At 45.0% G+C, this 18,696-nt stretch overlaps 1 protein-coding gene across 4 annotated transcripts in view; it reads right to left on the bottom strand.

The window, feature by feature from the left end:
* DIXDC1 (DIX domain containing 1) overlaps positions 1 to 18,696 on the bottom strand; it is a 183,278-nt gene that overhangs the window by 79,069 nt on the left and 85,513 nt on the right. For all 4 annotated transcript variants that reach the window (XM_056544841.1, XM_056544839.1, XM_056544843.1 and 1 more), the window contains 2 exons: positions 16,208 to 16,457; positions 4,157 to 4,264 (listed from right to left, as the gene is read on the bottom strand). In XM_056544841.1, coding sequence (XP_056400816.1) covers positions 4,157 to 4,264; positions 16,208 to 16,457 — 358 coding nt within the window. The remainder of the gene's footprint in view (positions 1 to 4,156; positions 4,265 to 16,207; positions 16,458 to 18,696) is intronic.

Consider the following 18,696-nt stretch of genomic DNA (forward strand, 5'->3'; position numbering starts at 1 on the left):
TTGGGATAACTTAGATCTTTCCAATTCTAATATGGCTTTTGTATCAAGGGCACTTTTTGTTAATAACTTATTAATGGCTCTAGAGAAAAATGAATTTAAGAGGAAAAAACACCTTTCCCTCCCAACTTTCAATTTAATACATAAACTTTGGAACAAAGTAAAACAAATTGGGGGGGGGGGATGTATGAATGTACCCCGTTATGGGATAATCAATCGCTCTCAGAACTAAACAAATTGGAAGGTTTTGATAACTGGAGCAGGGCGGGGGTGGTCTGGCTAAAAGACATTTTCAAATCTGGCAATCTCCGTTCTTTTAGTGATTTTCAGGAGGATTTCCAGTTACCCCCTGAAGCGTTTTTTCAATACTTCCAGCTAAGGCATGTGATTGCTGCCCGGCAAAAGCTTTTTTTCTCGAACTATAACTAGTGATTCAGTTCTGGATTTAATGGTAAAAGAGAGGAAACAGTTATATATCATCTATTAGCTATAAAGGGCTGGATGACACAATTGGTACCGGCATTCTTTAAATGGCAAACGGAAGTAGACGTTAAGGGAGAACAGTGGAAATCCGTCATCAATAATGTCTTAAGCCAAGCACTAGGGAAAGGGGCCAGATTAACACAATTATATATTCTTTATAGATCCCCTGCACTTCTTTTTAAAATTGGATATGGAAAAGATGCAAAAAGCTCTGCGGTGTCTGCAAGATCCCGCAGATATTACACATATGCTTTGGGATTGATCATATTTCCAAAGCTACTTTTTATAATTTTTTTTCGGGGCTTTTGAAGCCCTCAGGCCATCAAGACAATTCTTTGGAAGCCTGTAATAATATATATTTTTCTTGTTGTCAGAACGTATATCCAAATATTTAAAGGGGTACTCCGCCCCTAGCATCTTATCCCCTATCCACAGGATAGGGGATAAGATGTCAGATCGCCAGGGTCCCGCCGCTGGGGACCCCCAGGATCTCCGCTGCAGCACTCCGCTATCATTACTGCACAGAGAAAACTCGCTCTGTGCGTAATGACGAGCAATACAGGGGCCGGAGCATCGTGATGTCACGGCTCCGCCCCCTCGTAATGTCTATGGGAGGGGGCTTGGTGGCCATCACATAGACTTGCATTAAGGGGGCAGGCCGTGATGTCACGAGGGGGCGGAGCCATGATGTCACAATGCTCTGGCCCCTGTATCGCCGGTCATTACGCACAGAGCGAGTTTGCTCTGTGCAGTAATGATAGCGGGGTGCTGCAGCGGAGATCCCAGGGGTCCCCAGCAGCGGGACCCCGGCAATCTGACATCTTATCCCCTATCCTTTGGATAGGGGATAAGATGCTAGGGGCGGAGTACCCCTTTAACGTCTTATGTATGACCAAAAGTGTGGTTGATATGTTTATTGTTGTAATATTCTGTAAGGATATGCAATGACTAATAAAATTTTATGTAAAAAAAAAAAAAGAAAGAAAGTAGCGATCTGATTGGTTGCTATTGGTAAATGGTAAATTTTTCCTCTGCACAGGTTTTAATAAATCTCCCCCAGCGTTTCTACAGTTCTGTATTTGAGCTACAAAAAAAGGCTTTCCTACAAGATGGTGAAAGGTATTTTTTTCTGGTTTAGAAATACCCTATAGGGGCATCAGGCACCTTCATCAATTCTCTCTCTCTGGAGGACCCAGAACATTTGTGCATTGAACAGACAGTCCAGTGATTTTGACTGCCAACGTATAATGCCTAAATCCTTTGCTGTGGGGTTGTTTAACACTTTCTTCAAGGTCTCCCCAGACAGAAAGAGATTACATTCCAGCTAGGCCGGAGGTATTCAAGCTTTTTATTCCAGAATACTGCAAACAACATACATGGAAGACAAGCCATAACACCAAATGTGGAACAACACCAACGTGTTTCCATCGCACCATTGCCACCATTAAAAAAAGGTAGAATCCCATTAATACATTATTATTTTTTAATCTTTAAAACCATGATATGATATGACATTGTGTTCAAATCAATGGGGTGGTGAAATGTAGAAATTTAGGGGTGGCTCCTATGGGACAGAAAAGCTTTGTCAGCTCGCTGTGCATGTGTGTGATCATGAGATCTCTGTGTGTGGGCATTTGGCATAAGAACACAAGTATAAAGAAAACTGGCACATGATACTGCATACACACGCCACAAAGAATGCAGTATGGGCATATAGAGGGTGGGGGAAGGTAATCTGTCCCTCAGCAACAGCTTCAACTATGTTATGTGCTATAGGCAGTAGTGGGACAAAGGAACAGGAATTCATGGAAAGTATTTCGAACCATCTACATAGCAGTTTACCTTACAAATCTACACTACAATATCCTATAAGAGTCAGTGGGACATCCCTTTAATTAGGGCCACTTTGTTTTCTAAAATAACTCGAGCTCTCTTTCTTGTGGTCAGAAAAAAACACCACAAAGAAAACTGCCCCTTCCCTACCTTTCACTCCCAAGATGCCATTTTTGAGTTATTTTATTTACAGTGATCCCTCAACTTACAATGGCCTCAACATACAATAGTTTCAGCATACAGTCATCTTTTCTGGACCATTGTAAGTTGAAACCAGACTCAACATACAAGAGGAGATTTATCAAAACCTGTGTAGAGGAAGAGTGGTGCTGTTGCCTATAGCAACCAGTCAGATTGCTCCTTTCATTTTTAAAGAGACCTGGGAAAAAGGAAAGAAGCATTCTGATTGGTTGCCATGGGCAACTGCACCACTCTTCCTCTACACAGGTTTTGATAAATCTCCCCCACAATGTACGGACAGTCCAGATCTGTGAAATGTGTCAATGGCTGAAAGAACCGACCAATCAGAATGGGCATTTCACTAGTAAAACCCCTGTATTACTGAAAAGCCTGGACTGAATGGCTGTCTGGTAGCGCCCCCTACAGTACAGGGAGGTACTACATGTTCTGTACTATTTACCTGTACACTCCATTTTACATTTTTAGTACATTGCGTGTACTGTACAGGACCCTGAAGAAGCTCCTGTCCTCTACATAGACCAGTGTTTCCCAACAAGGGTGCCTCCAGCTGTTGCAAAACTACAACTCCCAGCATGCCCGGACAGCCGAAGGCTGTCCGGGCATGCTGGGAGTTGTAGTTTTGCAACAACTGTAGGCACTCTGGTTGGAAAACACTGAAATAGACAGTGATTTACAGCTCCCAGCAGATCTTTCTTACCTTTATATGTAAGGATTTGCTTTATCTATATTAGTTATCTACTTATTTTTCTTTAATCCTCACTTTTTCCTATTTTTGGATGACATTTTGGAGGCTTCAGAACCAAGTACCAGGATTCCATAGAGTTATGGTCTCAGCATACAATGGTTTCAACATACAATGGTCGTCCTGGAACCGATTAGTATTGTAACTTGAGGGACCACTGTATTTATTTTTTTAAAGGTTTAGGTATACAGTAGTTTTTTTTTTACATTACAAGTCATATGATTCATTTACATGAATCATCATTTCAATAGAAGAATTGTAATAGAAGAATTGTAATAGAAGAATTGGAGGGCATCAATTTGAAATCCACATTGTATTTATTTTGTGTTTCCATAAAAAATACTGTACCCTTAACATATTGTGATTTTTGAAAATTAGCCCTGAGTCTACAAATGCCACAGAAGTGTGAAAGAACAGCAAAATAAAAAAAGCCTCCCCCCTCACCCCCCCCCTCCCCCCCCAAAAAAAGGTCATGCAAATATGCTGTTTTGGGGAATTTTGTCCAAAAAAGTCAGTGGAATCCCAGCCTTTAAGGGGTACTCCGTTGCTTAGACATCTTATCCCCTATCCAAAGGATAGGGGATAAGATGCCTGACTGCAGGAGTCCCGCCGCTGGGGACCCCCGTGATCTTGCACGCGGTACCCCGTTTGTAATCAGTCCCGGTCTGATTACCGGCGACTACAGGGCGGTGTGATGTCACGCCCCCTTCCGTAGGCTTGCATTGAGGGGCGGAGCGTGACATCACACGGGGGCGGGGGCGTGACGTCACACGCCGCCCGCCCTGTAGTCGCCCGTAATCAGACCCGGAGAGAACACGCTCCAGGGACTTTGGATAGGGGATAAGATGTCTAAGCACCGGAGTACCCCTTCAAACTGTAAAAAGGACACTAGGATCTTACCTGGATGACTCTGATGGAGAGTGACTCCCTTGATGACCCTCATATTGCTCCACCATTGCTCGCACACTCCAGTATGGGTTTCCAATCTCGTCTTCCACACTGCTGTTCCTGAAGATATTAAATATATTGTTAATTACAAAAATTCAAGGATTTAGTTAACCTGAGAAGCACCAGTAGAGGAAATCTGATACTGTATGTCCAGCAGATAATACTCTTTTAGGCTAGGTTCACACTACGGAATTTCCGCCTGCAATTTTGCTTTGAAATTGCAGGCGGAAATTCCGCTTTCTAAAATGTATAGTGTAGTGAATGATTTTCCATTCACAAATTAACACTTCGGAATTTGGAAATTTCCGCCTGGAGAATGGGGTTGCTCTTTCTTCAGGCGGAAATCCGTGCGGAACACATTGCGGTCTATTGGAGACTGCAGTGTTCGCGCGGTCCTAGCGCCGACTGATTCAGTCAGCGATGGCCGCACTCAGAATCTCCGGGCGGAAATTTTCTGCCTGGAAATTCCGTGGTCTGAACCTAGCCTTACAAGAGGAGAATAGTTCAGCACCTATGTTACCTGATGGGGCATTGTATGGTGGCACCAGAGCTCTGTAAGTCCTATGGATAAGGTTCTACAATAAGAGGAAACACCCCTAATTATCGATATTCACATCATGTCAATGTATGTGCTGGAAAGATCCCTGTGTGTGCGCCAAACATAGCCATAGGCCTGCATCCACATGGCAGAAGCCAAAAGAATATCCCTTTGGCTTCTTTCAGGGTAACGTGCTCCAGAATACAGTGATCCCTCAAGTTACAATATTAATTGGTTCTGGGACGACCATTGTATGTTGAGACCATTGTATGTTGAGACCAGAACTCTATGGAAACCTGGTTATTGGTTCTAAAGGCACCAAAATGTCATCCAAAAATAGGAAAAAGTGAGAATTAATGAAAAATAAGTAGATAACTAATATAGATAAAGCAAATCCTTACATATAAAAGTAAGAAAGATCTGCTGGGAGCTGTAAATCACTGTCTATGTCAGTGTTTCCCAAGCAGGGAGCCTCCAGCTGTTTCAAAACTACAACTCCCAGCATGCCCGGACAGCCAAAGGCTGTCCGGGCATGCTGGGAGTTGTAGTTTTGCAACAGCTGGGGTCACCCTGCTTGGGAAACACTGGTCTATGTAGAGGACAGGAGCTTCTTCAGGGTCCTGTACAGTACACGCCATGTTCTAAAAAAGTAACATGGAGTTGCCCTTAGCTGGTGTCCGAAGGAGCAGGTAACCCTGTAAAGAGTACAGAACATGTAATACCTTTCTGTACTGTAGGGGGCGCTACCAGACACCAGTCAGTGCATACACTTCAGTAATATAGGTAAAGTGTACAGAACATGTTATACCTCTATGTGAGGATGTGACAGGAGGTTGTGATATGAGGACAGGAAGACAGGATATGAGGCCAGGATATGAGGTCGAGATATAAAGATGAAATAAGGATACAAGAACGGGATATGAGGATAGAAGATATGAGATTTGGATTTGAGGTTGGGATATAAAGATTGGATATAAGGTTGGGATATGAAGATGGGATATGAGAACGGGATAGAAGAAAGGGATTTGAGAACGGACAATGAGGACAGCATATGAGGCCGAGAGCATCAGTGTTGCTTTTTCTCTCCCACAAGGTTTAGGTAGGAAGACCGGGCAACGCCGAGTACTCAGCTATTATTCTAATATTTTTACAATAGTAATAACTTAATATATATTGTTAATTTAAATATATATGACCAGTGAGCACACTTTGGTCAGAAGCTGCAATACCAATCGCAGGCTTTAGATAGGCGCAGCATGGTCTCTGGGAAGAAAAAAAAATGTATTGAAGGGGTACTCCTGTGGAAAACTTTTCGTTTTAAATCAACTGGTGCCAGAAAGTAGTAAAATAGTAAATCACTTCTATTACAAATCTTAATCCTTCCAGTACATTTTAGGGGATGTATACTAAAGAGAAATCCAAAAAAGAAACGCATTTCCTCTGATGTCATGACCACAGTGCTCTCTGCTGACCTCTGCTGTCCATTTTAGGAACTGTCCAGAGCAGGATATGTTTGCTATGGGGATTTTCTCCTGCTCTGGACAGTTCCTAAAATGGACAGAAGAGGTCAGCAGAGAGCACTGTGGTCATGACATTAGAGGAAATGCATTTCTTTTTTGGATTTCTCTTTAGTATACAGCCCCTAAAAAGTACTGGAAGGATTAAGATTTTTTAATAGAAGTGATTTACAAATCTGTTTAACTTTCTGGCATCAGTCGATTTAAAAAAAAAGTTTTCCACGGGAGTACCCCTTTAAGTCTGCAGATTTTCAAATCCACTTCATGCCGTATACAGTACAAAACTATGATTCCCAGCATGCCCAACATCCAGCATTCCCGAACTATAACTCCCAGCCTGACTTCACTGGCCAGCATAGTTTTGCAAGAGCTAGAAAGCCACAGGTTATGGAACTTTCCTATAAGTTGGAGACTTGCCATGTATTTCACACTTTGCAAAAGGAGTAACATGCAAATTCTGTTGTGGATATACAGTAAAATCTGCAGCATCAAATTCTGCCATGTCCGAACTTACCCAGTGAACTTTCTCTGTAAAGTCTCTGTAAATTGTTTGTCTTTCCATATTGGTATAGCTGCTTTCTGTCCTACTGCTTCCTCCATTGAAATGAATAAAACCATACATAAGTATGTGAGTGCATAAAGCAGTGTTTCCCATCCAGGGTGCCTCCAGCTGTTGCAAAACTACAACTCCCAGCATGCCCGGACAGCCTTCGGCTGTCCGGGCATGCTGGGAGTTGTAGTTTTGCAACAGCTGGAGGCACCCTGGTTGGGAAACACTGGCAAAAGGGCTGCCATCTTATCCTGCATGTATGGAAGGAGATCTTCTTCTAGGATCCAGATAAACCAAACACAGTTCTCCACACATTCCAAAATACTGGAAAGTGGTTGCAGCTTTTATTCTCAGCCCTAAGCAGTGAAATAATGTGCAGCGTCAAGCACTGATGACCAACTCATACAGCATCACAAGATAACCCACCCTTGCTGCATTGCTATTCCTTATCGGAAAAAAAAATAAGGCTTGTGGAGTGGTGGTCATCCTATTCTCCTTACCAACCTTCCAAACACAACCAATATAGAGAGTTCACTTTAAAGGGGTTATCCAGAAGAAAAAAATATATATATATATCAACAGGCTCCAGAAAGTTACACAGATTTGTAAATTACTTCTTTAAAAAAATCTTAATCCTTCCAGTACTTACGAGCTGCTGAAGTTGAGTTGTTCTTTTCTGTCTAAGTGCTCTCTGATGACACCTGTCTCGGGAACAGTCCAGAGTAGAAGCAAATCCCCATAGCAAACCTCTTCTACTCTGTGCAGTTCCCGAGACAAGCAGAGATGTCAGCAGAGAGCACTGTTGACAGAAAAGACAGAAAAGAACAACTCAAATTCAGCAGCTGATAATTATTAGAAGGATTAAAAAAAATTAATAGACGTCATTTACAAATCTTTTTTAACTTTCTGGAGCCAGTTGATATAAAAAAAAATTTTTTCCCTGGAATACCCCTTTAAATAGGTTGCCTTCTGCTTAGCATTTATAGCTCTCCAGCCCCGATTCAGTCATTACAGCAGTGATTTATCCACAGCAGCAATAACCCACATGGAATAAACATAAATAGTCAGTAAACCCGCCGCCTTGCAGTGAACATGCCTCGTATTTCTCTGCTGCTTAGCATCTCATAAAGAACAAAGTGTCAAGCAGTCAGATAGCAGAGGGGTGATTCATCGCAGGGGAACGGGCTGCGTGTTGCTATGGGAAACAAACTGCGGACCACTCCTATCACACCACTTATGTCAATGTAAATGATAGCAATGATGTCAGAGAAGAAGCAAACAACAAGGCGAGATCTGTATCCACTGATTCCGAGAGATGTTTTTTTGTATTTGTTTTCTTCAGTCTAGGGGCCAGATAATGAACAGTCAGGTCTGAATGTTTACAAGATAAATGGCAAGAAAGACACAGTCAATGAATGACAATATAACCATTTTTCAGCAATATTTAACTGTAATATTTTATATAGTTGTAGCAGAGCTAAATTTATTATACCGTCATGGCCATAAACAGGGGCGTACCTAGAGCATTTGGCACCCGGGGCAGACCCTTTGTTTGGCACCACCAAACCACCACCAACCCCCTTAATTACACACACTAATTACACCCCCTCCCTCCCCCAATTATAGTCCCTCCCTCCCCTTAACTACACCCCCCTCCTTCAGCGCATTCTGATCATCTATGTCAAAACAATTATTATTATTACAAGTCTGCCAGACACCGCTCTCTCTGAATATAACACTACCATACAAGGATCCCTTTTAACATAATACTACCACACACTATAACCTCTGAATATAATACCACACATTTTACCCTCTGAATATAATACCACACACTGTACCCTCTGAATATAATACCACACACTGTACCCTCTGAATATAATACCACACACTGTACCCTCTGAATATAATAATACCACACATTTTACCCTCTGAATATAATACCACACACTGTACCCTCTGAATATAATAACACACACTGTAACCTCTGAATATAATACCACACACTGTACCCTTTGAATTTAATAATACCACACACTGTACCTTCTGACTATAATACCACATACTGTACCCTCTGAATAAAATGCCACACACTGTGCCTTATGAATATAATACTACCACACATTTTACCCTCTGGATATAATACCACACACTGTACACTCTAAATATAATACTTTCACACACTGTACCCTATGAATATACTACCACACATTGTACCCTACGAATATACTACCACACACTGTACCCTCTGAATATAATAATACCACACACTGTGCCCTATGAATATAATACTACCACACACTGTACCCTCTGAATAGAATACTACTCCACCCTGTATCCTCCAAATATAATACTACCACACACTGTACCCTATGAATATAATACTACTCACTCTGTATCCTCTAAATATAATACTACCACACACTGTACCCTGATGTCTACAAATCCCAGCCTGCCCAGACAGCAAATGGCTGTCTTGGCATGCTGGGAGTTGTAGTTTTGCAACATTTGGAGGGCCTCAGTTTGGACAGGTAGCCCATAAAAACAGGGATGATGCAGACATGAGGAAGGAACAGTAATGGGATGGTTGAGGGGGGTGGGGTTGATGCAGACATGATGCACAGTAATGGGGGGTTGGGGGTGATGAAGACTTGATGCACAGTAATGGGGGAGGGGGTGTGATTATGCAGACATGTGGCACTGCAGATCGAGCTCACAGAAACAGTGAGTGAAACGGACGGTCGGACGTATGGCAGGGTATCACCCCTCATGGCATCCCGCTTGTGAGTGGCACCCGGAGCGAGCCCCCCCCCACCCCCACCCTTGGTACACCACTGGCCATAAATGTTGGCAAGATTTTTCAATTTTTCAAGAAAATGAAGTATTTCTCACAGAAAAGGATTGCAGTAACCCATGTTTTGCTATACACATGTTTATTCCCTTTCTGTGTATTGGAACTAAACCAAAAAAGGGAGAAAAAAAAGCAAATTGGACATAATGTCACACCAAACTCCAAAAATGGGCTGGACAAAATTATTGGCACTGTGGCAGTGTGGCAAGGAAAGGGTGTATTTCCTTGGCTCACCCTGCAGAAGCTCTCACCTGCTTCTTAAGTAATGAGGCAGGAAGGAAGGGAAGTGTATATGAGATGGAGACTCAGTCTAATCTAGGCTCTTCCTAGGAGACAGCATGTGGGCTGTAGGGAAGAGACAGAGCCTGCTGAGGAGTACACAGCCCGAGCTATGAGGGGCTCAAAGAGACTGCCATGAATTGTGAGTAGAAGGTTGCAGGGGACATAAGTTTAACCGGCTGAGGGAAGCTCAGCGGTTGTTAGTCAGGACAAGCTGATCTGTTTAGTCAGTGACCAGACGGTCTAGGATTTTGTTTTGTTCCTGCTTTTTTTTTTTTTTTTTATAATGCAAATCTGGCACCTTGCCAGTTTTATTAGACAGGTTGCAGGGAAAGAAATAAACAAAAAAAGCAGGAACAAAACAAAATCCTAGACCGTCTGGTCACTGACTAAACAGATCAGCTTGTCCTGACTAACAACCGCTGAGCTTCCCTCAGCCGGTTAAACTTATGTCCCCTGCAACCTTCTACTCACAATTCATGGCAGTCTCTTTGAGCCCCTCATAGCTCGGGCTGTGTACTCCTCAGCAGGCTCTGTCTCTTCCCTACATGCTGTCTCCTAGGAAGAGCCTAGATTAGACTGAGTCTCCATCTCATATACACTTCCCTTCCTTCCTGCCTCATTACTTAAGAAGCAGGTGAGAGCTTCTGCAGGGTGAGCCAAGGAAATACACCCTTTCCTTGCCACACTGCCACAGCACCCTAAACTTAAAGGGGTATTCCAGGATTTTTTTTTATTTGACTATGCTACACAGGCTATAAAGTTAGTGTAGTTCATAATATAGTGTCTGTACTTGTGTGTGATGGTTTTCTCACAATTTTTTTGTGATTTTCACCCCACTATTTATTTTTAACAGCATACAAAATGACTGTTGTCTCAGATTTTTCCCAGCTTGCAATGCGGCCGAGACCTGACTAATTAGTCAGCTAATGACAGGGAGCCTGTCTGCTTCAATGGGTGGAGGGATCAATCTGCAAGTAATGCAACAGCTGTAGGCACCCTCATTGAAAACCACAGGTCTGCAGCTCATTTATGTTTCAATGGATGGGGTGGCTGATGTGTGGGAGGGAGGAAAATGGAATTGTGGGAGTTGTAGTCAAAAAGATAAAAGTCAAACAGGAAATAATAGTTCACAAAAAGCTAGCCACAGTGTTATGGTAATCTCACAACATAGCTATTTATCCCCAAGACAACCGCAGATCCTTCCTAAGCATGTCCATTACTGTCTGGCAGGTACGTACTAAAATCACCTTATGGTGGATAACCCTTTTAATATTTGGTTGCACCCTTTGAAAAAATAACTGAAATCAGTCGCTTCCTATAACCATCAATAAGCTTCTTACACCTCTCAGCCGGAATGTTGGACCACTCTTCCTTTGCAAACTGCTCCAGGTCTCTCTTATTGGAAGGGCGCCTTTTCCCAACAGCAATTTTAAGATCTCTCCACAGGTGTTCAATGGGATTTAGATCTGGACTTATTGCTGGTGACTTCAGAACTCTCCAGCGCTTTGTTGCCATCCATTTCTGGGTGCTTTTTGACATATGTTTGGGGTCATTGTCCTGCTGGAAGACCCAAGATCTCGGACGCAAACCCAGCTTTCTGACACTGGGCTGTACAGTGCGACCCAAAATCTGTTGGTAATCCTCAGATTTCATGATGACTTGTACACATTCAAGGCTCCCAGTGCCAGAGGCAGCAAAACAACCCCAAAACATCATTGAACCTCCACCATATTTCACTGTAAGTACTGTGTTCTATTCTTTGTAGGCCTCATTCCTTTTTCGGTAAACAGTAGAATCATGCGCTTTACCAAAAAGCTCTATCTTGGTCTCATCTGTCCACAAGACTTTTTCCCAGAAGTTCATTTTGGCAAAATGTAGTCTCGCTTTGTTATGTCTCTGTGTCAGCAGTGGGGTCCTCCTGTGTCTCCTGCCATAGCATTTCATTTCATTTAAATGTTGATGGATAGTTCGCGCTGACACTAATGCTCCCTAAGACTGCAGGACAGCTTGAATATCTTTGGAACTTGTTTGGGGCTGCTTATCCACCATCCGGACTATCCTGCGTTGACACCTCTCATCAATTTTTCTCTTCCGTCCACGCCCAGGGAGATTAGCTACAGTGCCGTGGGTTGCAAACTTTTTCTGTGAGAAATACTTAGTTTTCTAGAAAAATTTAAGGGGTGCCAACATTTACAGCCATGACTGTATATTACTGGAATGGCAGCACAAGAACTGCATCACAGAACATATCCTAATGTAATTTCCTACATTTTTATAATGGAAAATGACCTGATGTATAATGGATCTCATATACATGCATGCGTGGACTGCATTCTTATTAGCGTTGAGACTAATATTTCTAGGAGGCATTATGGGTGGCACTTAAGTTTCTAGGTGGAACCAAATAGCCACTATAGACAGCACACCTTATTATTAGGAAGCAACAGTGTGTGTGGTACTGTCATTTTCATATTTACCATATGTTACATTACGTTATTTTCAGGGGGCATATAGTATGGGGCATCATTATATTTAAGAAGCAAAGTGCATGACAATAGTTGCTTAGAGGACACAGTGTTTAGTTATGTTCTATTAAGGGACACTGTTACGCCTAGCGCTCCGGGTCCCCGCTCCTCCCCGGAGCGCTCACGGCGTCTTTCTCCCTGCAGCGCCCCGGTCAGTCCCGCTGACCGGGAGCGCTGCACTGTCATGGCCGTTGGGGATGCGATTCGCACAGCGGGACGCGCCCGCTCGCGAGTCGCATCCCAGGTCACTTACCCGTCCCGGTCCCCTGCTGTCATGTGCTGGCGCGCGCGGCTCCGCTCTCTAGGGCGCGCGCGCGCCAGCTCTCTGAGACTTAAAGGGCTAGTGCACCAATGATTGGTGCCTGGCCCAATTAGCTTAATTGGCTTCCACCTGCTCCCTGGCTATATCTGATCTCCTCCCATGCACTCCCTTGCCGGATCTTGTTGCCATTGTGCCAGTGAAAGCGTTTCCTTTAGTGTGTCCAAAGCCTGTGTACCTGAACTTCTGCTACCCATCCTGACTACGAACCTTGCCGCCTGCCCCCGACCTTCTGCTACGTCTGACCTTGCCTCTGCCTAGTCCTTCTGTCCCACGCCTTCTCAGCAGTCAGCGAGGTAGAGCCGTTGCTAGTGGATACGACCTGGTTGCTACTGCCGCAGCAAGACCATCCCGCTTTGCGGCGGGCTCTGGTGAAAACCAGTAGCCTCTTAGAACCGGTCCACTAGCACGGTCCACGCCAATCCCTCGCTGACACAGAGGATCCACTACCTGCCAGCCGGCATCGTGACAGTAGATCCGGTCATGGATCCCGCTGAGGTGCCGCTGCCAAGTCTCGCTGATCTTCCCACGGTGGTCGCTCAGCAATCGCAGCAGATTGCCCAACAAGGACAGCAGCTGTCGCAGTTGACCGCCATGTTACAGCAACTTCTGCCTCTGCTACAGCAGCAACCATCTCCTCCGCCAGCTCCTGCACCTCCTCCGCAGCGAGTGGCCGCTCCTAACCTCCGCTTGTCCCTGCCGGACAAATTTGATGGGGACTCTAAACTCTGCCGTGGATTTTTGTCTCAGTGTTCCCTGCATATGGAGATGTTGTCGGACTTGTTTCCTTCAGAACGGTCTAAGGTGGCGTTCGTAGTAAGCCTTCTTTCAGGAAAGGCCTTGTCTTGGGCCACACCGCTCTGGGACCGCAATGATCCTGCCACAGCCACAGTCCAGGCCTTCTTCGCTGAACTCCGGAGTGTCTTCGAGGAGCCAGCCCGAGCTTCTTCTGCCGAGACTGCCCTGTTGAACCTGGTCCAGGGTAATTCTTCAGTGGGCGAGTACGCCATCCAATTTCGTACTCTTGCTTCCGAGTTATCATGGAATAACGAGGCTCTCTGCGCGACCTTTAAAAAAGGCCTATCCAGTCGCATCAAGGATGTGCTGGCCGCACGAGAGATTCCTGCCAATCTGCAAGAACTCATCCATCTAGCTACCCGCATTGACATGCGTTTTTCTGAACGACACCAAGAGCTCCGCCAGGAAAAAGACTTAGATCTCTGGGCACCTCTCCCACAGTATCCGTTGCAATCTACGCCTGGGCCTCCCGCCGAGGAGGCCATGCAAGTGGATAAGTCTCGCCTGACCCAGGAAGAGAGGAATCGCCGTAGGGAAGAAAATCTCTGTCTTTACTGTGCCAGTACCGAGCATTTCTTGGTGGATTGCCCTATCCGTCCTCCACGCCTGGGAAACGCACGCACGCACCCAGCTCACGTGGGTGTGGCGTCTCTTGGTTCCAAGTCTGCTCCTCCACGTCTCACGGTACCCGTGCGGATTTCTTCTTCAGCCAACTCCTCCCTCTCAGCCGTGGCCTGCTTGGACTCCGGTGCCTCTGGAAATTTTATTTTGGAGTCGTTTGTTAATAAATTCAGCATCCCGGTGACCCGTCTCGTCAAGCCGCTCTACATTTCCGCGGTCAACGGAGCCAGATTGGACTGCACCGTGCGTTACCGCACAGAGCCCCTCCTCATGTCTATTGGACCCCACCTTGAGAGGATTGAGTTCTTCATTCTCCCCAACTGTACCTCTGAGGTCCTCCTCGGTCTGCCTTGGCTCCGGCTTCATTCCCCCACCATTGATTGGACCACCGGGGAGATCAGGAACTGGGACTCTGCCTGCCACAGGAAGTGCCTCTCCCCCCCTCCCAGTCCCGTCAGGCAAGCCTCTGTGCCTCCCCATGGCCCCCGTCCTGGTGTCACACTGCCCCGTGCCAGGCCTCGCCCTCTGCCCTCCCTCCCCATTCCCACTCCTGCTGTACTGCCTGCCGTTGAGGAAACCCTCCATTCTTTCCCGGTGTCCTCATCCCAGGGGAGGCAGTTACCGGACAAAGAGAAGGGGAGACCTAAGGGGGGGGGTACTGTTACGCCTAGCGCTCCCCGGAGCGCTCACGGCGTCTTTCTCCCTGCAGCGCCCCGGTCAGTCCCGCTGACCGGGAGCGCTGCACTGTCATGGCCGTTGGGGATGCGATTCGCACAGCGGGACGCGCCCGCTCGCGAGTCGCATCCCAGGTCACTTACCCGTCCCGGTCCCCTGCTGTCATGTGCTGGCGCGCGCGGCTCCGCTCTCTAGGGCGCGCGCGCGCCAGCTCTCTGAGACTTAAAGGGCCAGTGCACCAATGATTGGTGCCTGGCCCAATTAGCTTAATTGGCTTCCACCTGCTCCCTGGCTATATCTGATCTCCTCCCATGCACTCCCTTGCCGGATCTTGTTGCCATTGTGCCAGTGAAAGCGTTTCCTTTAGTGTGTCCAAAGCCTGTGTACCTGAACTTCTGCTACCCATCCTGACTACGAACCTTGCCGCCTGCCCCCGACCTTCTGCTACGTCTGACCTTGCCTCTGCCTAGTCCTTCTGTCCCACGCCTTCTCAGCAGTCAGCGAGGTAGAGCCGTTGCTAGTGGATACGACCTGGTTGCTACTGCCGCAGCAAGACCATCCCGCTTTGCGGCGGGCTCTGGTGAAAACCAGTAGCCTCTTAGAACCGGTCCACTAGCACGGTCCACGCCAATCCCTCGCTGACACAGAGGATCCACTACCTGCCAGCCGGCATCGTTACAGACACAATGTGTTGTGGTGTTCTATTCAGAGGACACAGTGTGTGGTGGTGTTCTATTCAGAGGACACAGTGTGTGGTGGTGTTCTATTCAGAGGACACAGTGTGTGGTGGTGTTCTATTCAGAGGACACAGTGTGTGGTGGTATTCTATTCAGGTGTTGCAGTGTGTTGTAGTGTTATAGTTATGGGACACAGTGGCCCCAGATTTATCAAACTGTGTGAGAGAAAAAGTGGAGAGATTTTCCCATAGAAACCAATCACAGCTCAGCTAATGAGCTCTGGTAAAGTGAAATCTGAGCTGTGATTGGTCCAGTACTGCAAGTGGGGAGGCCTTGGGATGGGAGGAGAGATGTACCTGCCCACTGGGCAGTTCAGTTGCCAAAGCAACTATCTGATGCCCAGCAAGTGGGTGTTACCTCAGCAAAGGTCCCATCCAGCATGCACTTACTGTTCTCCATGACCAGTGTGAAATCGAGTTGGAGGGAGGACTACACAGAGAATACATGCAGAAGCAGACAGCTCTGTACATTGTATAGCAGCTGTGCTGGGCTACTGCATCTAAGCTTCTACTGAAGTAAATAAAAGCGTGAACATGTGTGACAAGCAAGAACTATAATACATAGATATAAAATGTATAGTGCACATTCACCTTTGTCGATAACGGAAAATATCTCGTCCTGAGCGAGACATGTCCTGGCGAACATCAGCAAGGGCTGCGGCAGCGCCCTGTGCCATTGCCGTAGTAGAGTGAGGTCTGTGATTGGCAGAATACGTGGACTGGCTTTTTCCGGGCACACCCACTGCACCCTGATTGGTGGATCGTCCAGACACTGGTTTGAAATGAGCCGCTAAGGTGAGTATTAGTCTCATGATAGACTTCAGGTTTCCTTCAACAATATCTGTAGCAACAGAATAAAATTATTACAGAATAATATTTCATAAAACATGTGTGCAATATATATGTGCAGTATATGATACTTTCTCTTTTGTTAATTAAAATACCGTATACTGCAACCAGATGTGAGCTGAAAGTCAATAAGGGATAAAAATGCATTTTATTGCAATGCTTTTCTAAGTTGTGTGTTGTTAACCCCTTAACGACACAGCAATTTTTCATTTTTAATAGCCATACCTCTTTTAATTTTCCACCAAAGGCTTGTTTTGTGCAGGACCAATTGTGCTTCATAATGACATTACTCATTTTACTACATAATCTACAATATTTTGCAACTTTGGGGGGGGGGGGGGGGGGTTGTTCCATGTTATATTTATTCTGTAGGTCAATATAATTACAACAATACTCAATTTAGGTTTAGCTTTGATCTGAAGCTTTTATTGTTACAATGTTACAGTTTTTGCTTACTCTAATTGTGTTTTATAATTCTTTTCTGGTATATGAAAAGATCAAAAATCAGCAATTAGGATAGGACTCCACTAATAAAAACGCCAAAAAAACGCCAGAAAAACTGCCACAGTTTTCCCCTGCGTTTTGGCATTTTCTGGTGTTTTTACCTTTGTGTGGAATTTGCCTTTTTTGGCCCCTTTTGCGTTTTTTTTTTTTACAAAATAGTTGGGTACCAAGTACCAAAAAAAGGATGCAGTAGGGATATAAAATGTGATGGGAGTAGTAGTACCTGTACTATAGACATATCGCCCGGGTGTCGGTCTGACACCCGATGCGATCGTCCATAATATAGCAGAGATGTGGCTCTATACAGCGCTCACATCTCTGCTCTATTCACATCACTGGCCGTTCATATTTTCCGCCCAGAGCTGTGATTGGCCGGATGGTTGCAGCCAATCACAGCTCTGAGGAAAAGATGAATGAATGAGTGGCCGGCCCGGAGTATAGTGCACAGCAGGGATGTGAGCGCTGTATACAGCTGCTCCATCTCTGCTATAGACAGGACGGTCACAGCGGGTGTCAGTAGTGAAACCCGCTGTGATGTGTCCTTAAGCAGGCACTACTACTCCCAACATGGAGCTCCATGCTGGGAGCTGTAGTACCTGCATTAATAGACAGATCGCAGTGAGTGTAACTTCTGACACCTGATCTGTCTATTAATGCAGGTACGACAGCTCCCAGCATGGAGCAGAGTGTACTCCATGTTGGGAGTAGTAGTACTTGTAGTTAAGGAAAGATCACTGCGGGAATCACTCCTGACACCCACTGTGATCCTCCGGTATAATGTATGGATGCGGCGGCCACTCTCCTATGGTCCCCTGCACGGCGTCTATATACACATATTCCTATTTCTCACAGAGAGCTGTGATTGGCTGGAACCAGCTGGCCAATCACAGCTCTGTGGGAAATATGAATATGTGTATATATACGTCAGTGCAGGGGACCAGAGAAGAGCGGCCAACGCATCTATACATCGTACAAGAGGATCGCAACGAACCCTGGCGATCTGTCAATTAGTACAGGCTGGGAGTAGTAGTACTACCTAAAAAATTTAAAAAAATAAAAAACACACACTACATTTTTATTATTGTCGGCTACATTTTTAGTGCTTTACCAGCTCACATAAATTGATCCCTGTTTAAAAATTAATAAACATTTCGTAATAAAAAAGATACATTTCGTTAGATACAATTTTTTCCATCACTACTGTATCTTTTTTATTAATTTTTTTATGGTACCCTACGAAATTTTAATAAAAATGGTATCTCCATAATTTTTTGGGGATCACTAAAGTCCAAAAAAGAATAAAAAATGCCTGCAAAATGCAAAATTTAAAACCAACATGGCATTTTTCTTGGCGTTTTTGCTCTCCCATAGACTTTTATGGGAGGAAAATGCCACGATTTCAGGGCAAAAAACGCCAAACTAGGCTTTGTCGGGCGATTTGAAAATCCAGCCTCTGAGCCCGAAATTGCTGAAAAACACCAAAAGGATAAAAAAAACAAAAAAAAACGAAAAACGCCAAGTGAATCTGACATTTTACAGTTTACTAATGACTTGCAGCTAACATCTGGCCACTGAAAAAACGCTGTGCGGGAAAATTGGCGTTTTTGCAAAAAAAACTCAGTGGAGTTCCAGCCTCATGGCATTTGGCATTTTTTTGGACGTATACATTGTTTACCGTGTAGGATCATAAACATTATATTTTAATAGCTCTGACAATTCTTATTTAT

The sequence above is a fragment of the Hyla sarda genome, chromosome 10, assembly GCF_029499605.1.
Source record: "Hyla sarda isolate aHylSar1 chromosome 10, aHylSar1.hap1, whole genome shotgun sequence".
NCBI classification, from domain to species: Eukaryota; Metazoa; Chordata; class Amphibia; order Anura; family Hylidae; genus Hyla; species Hyla sarda.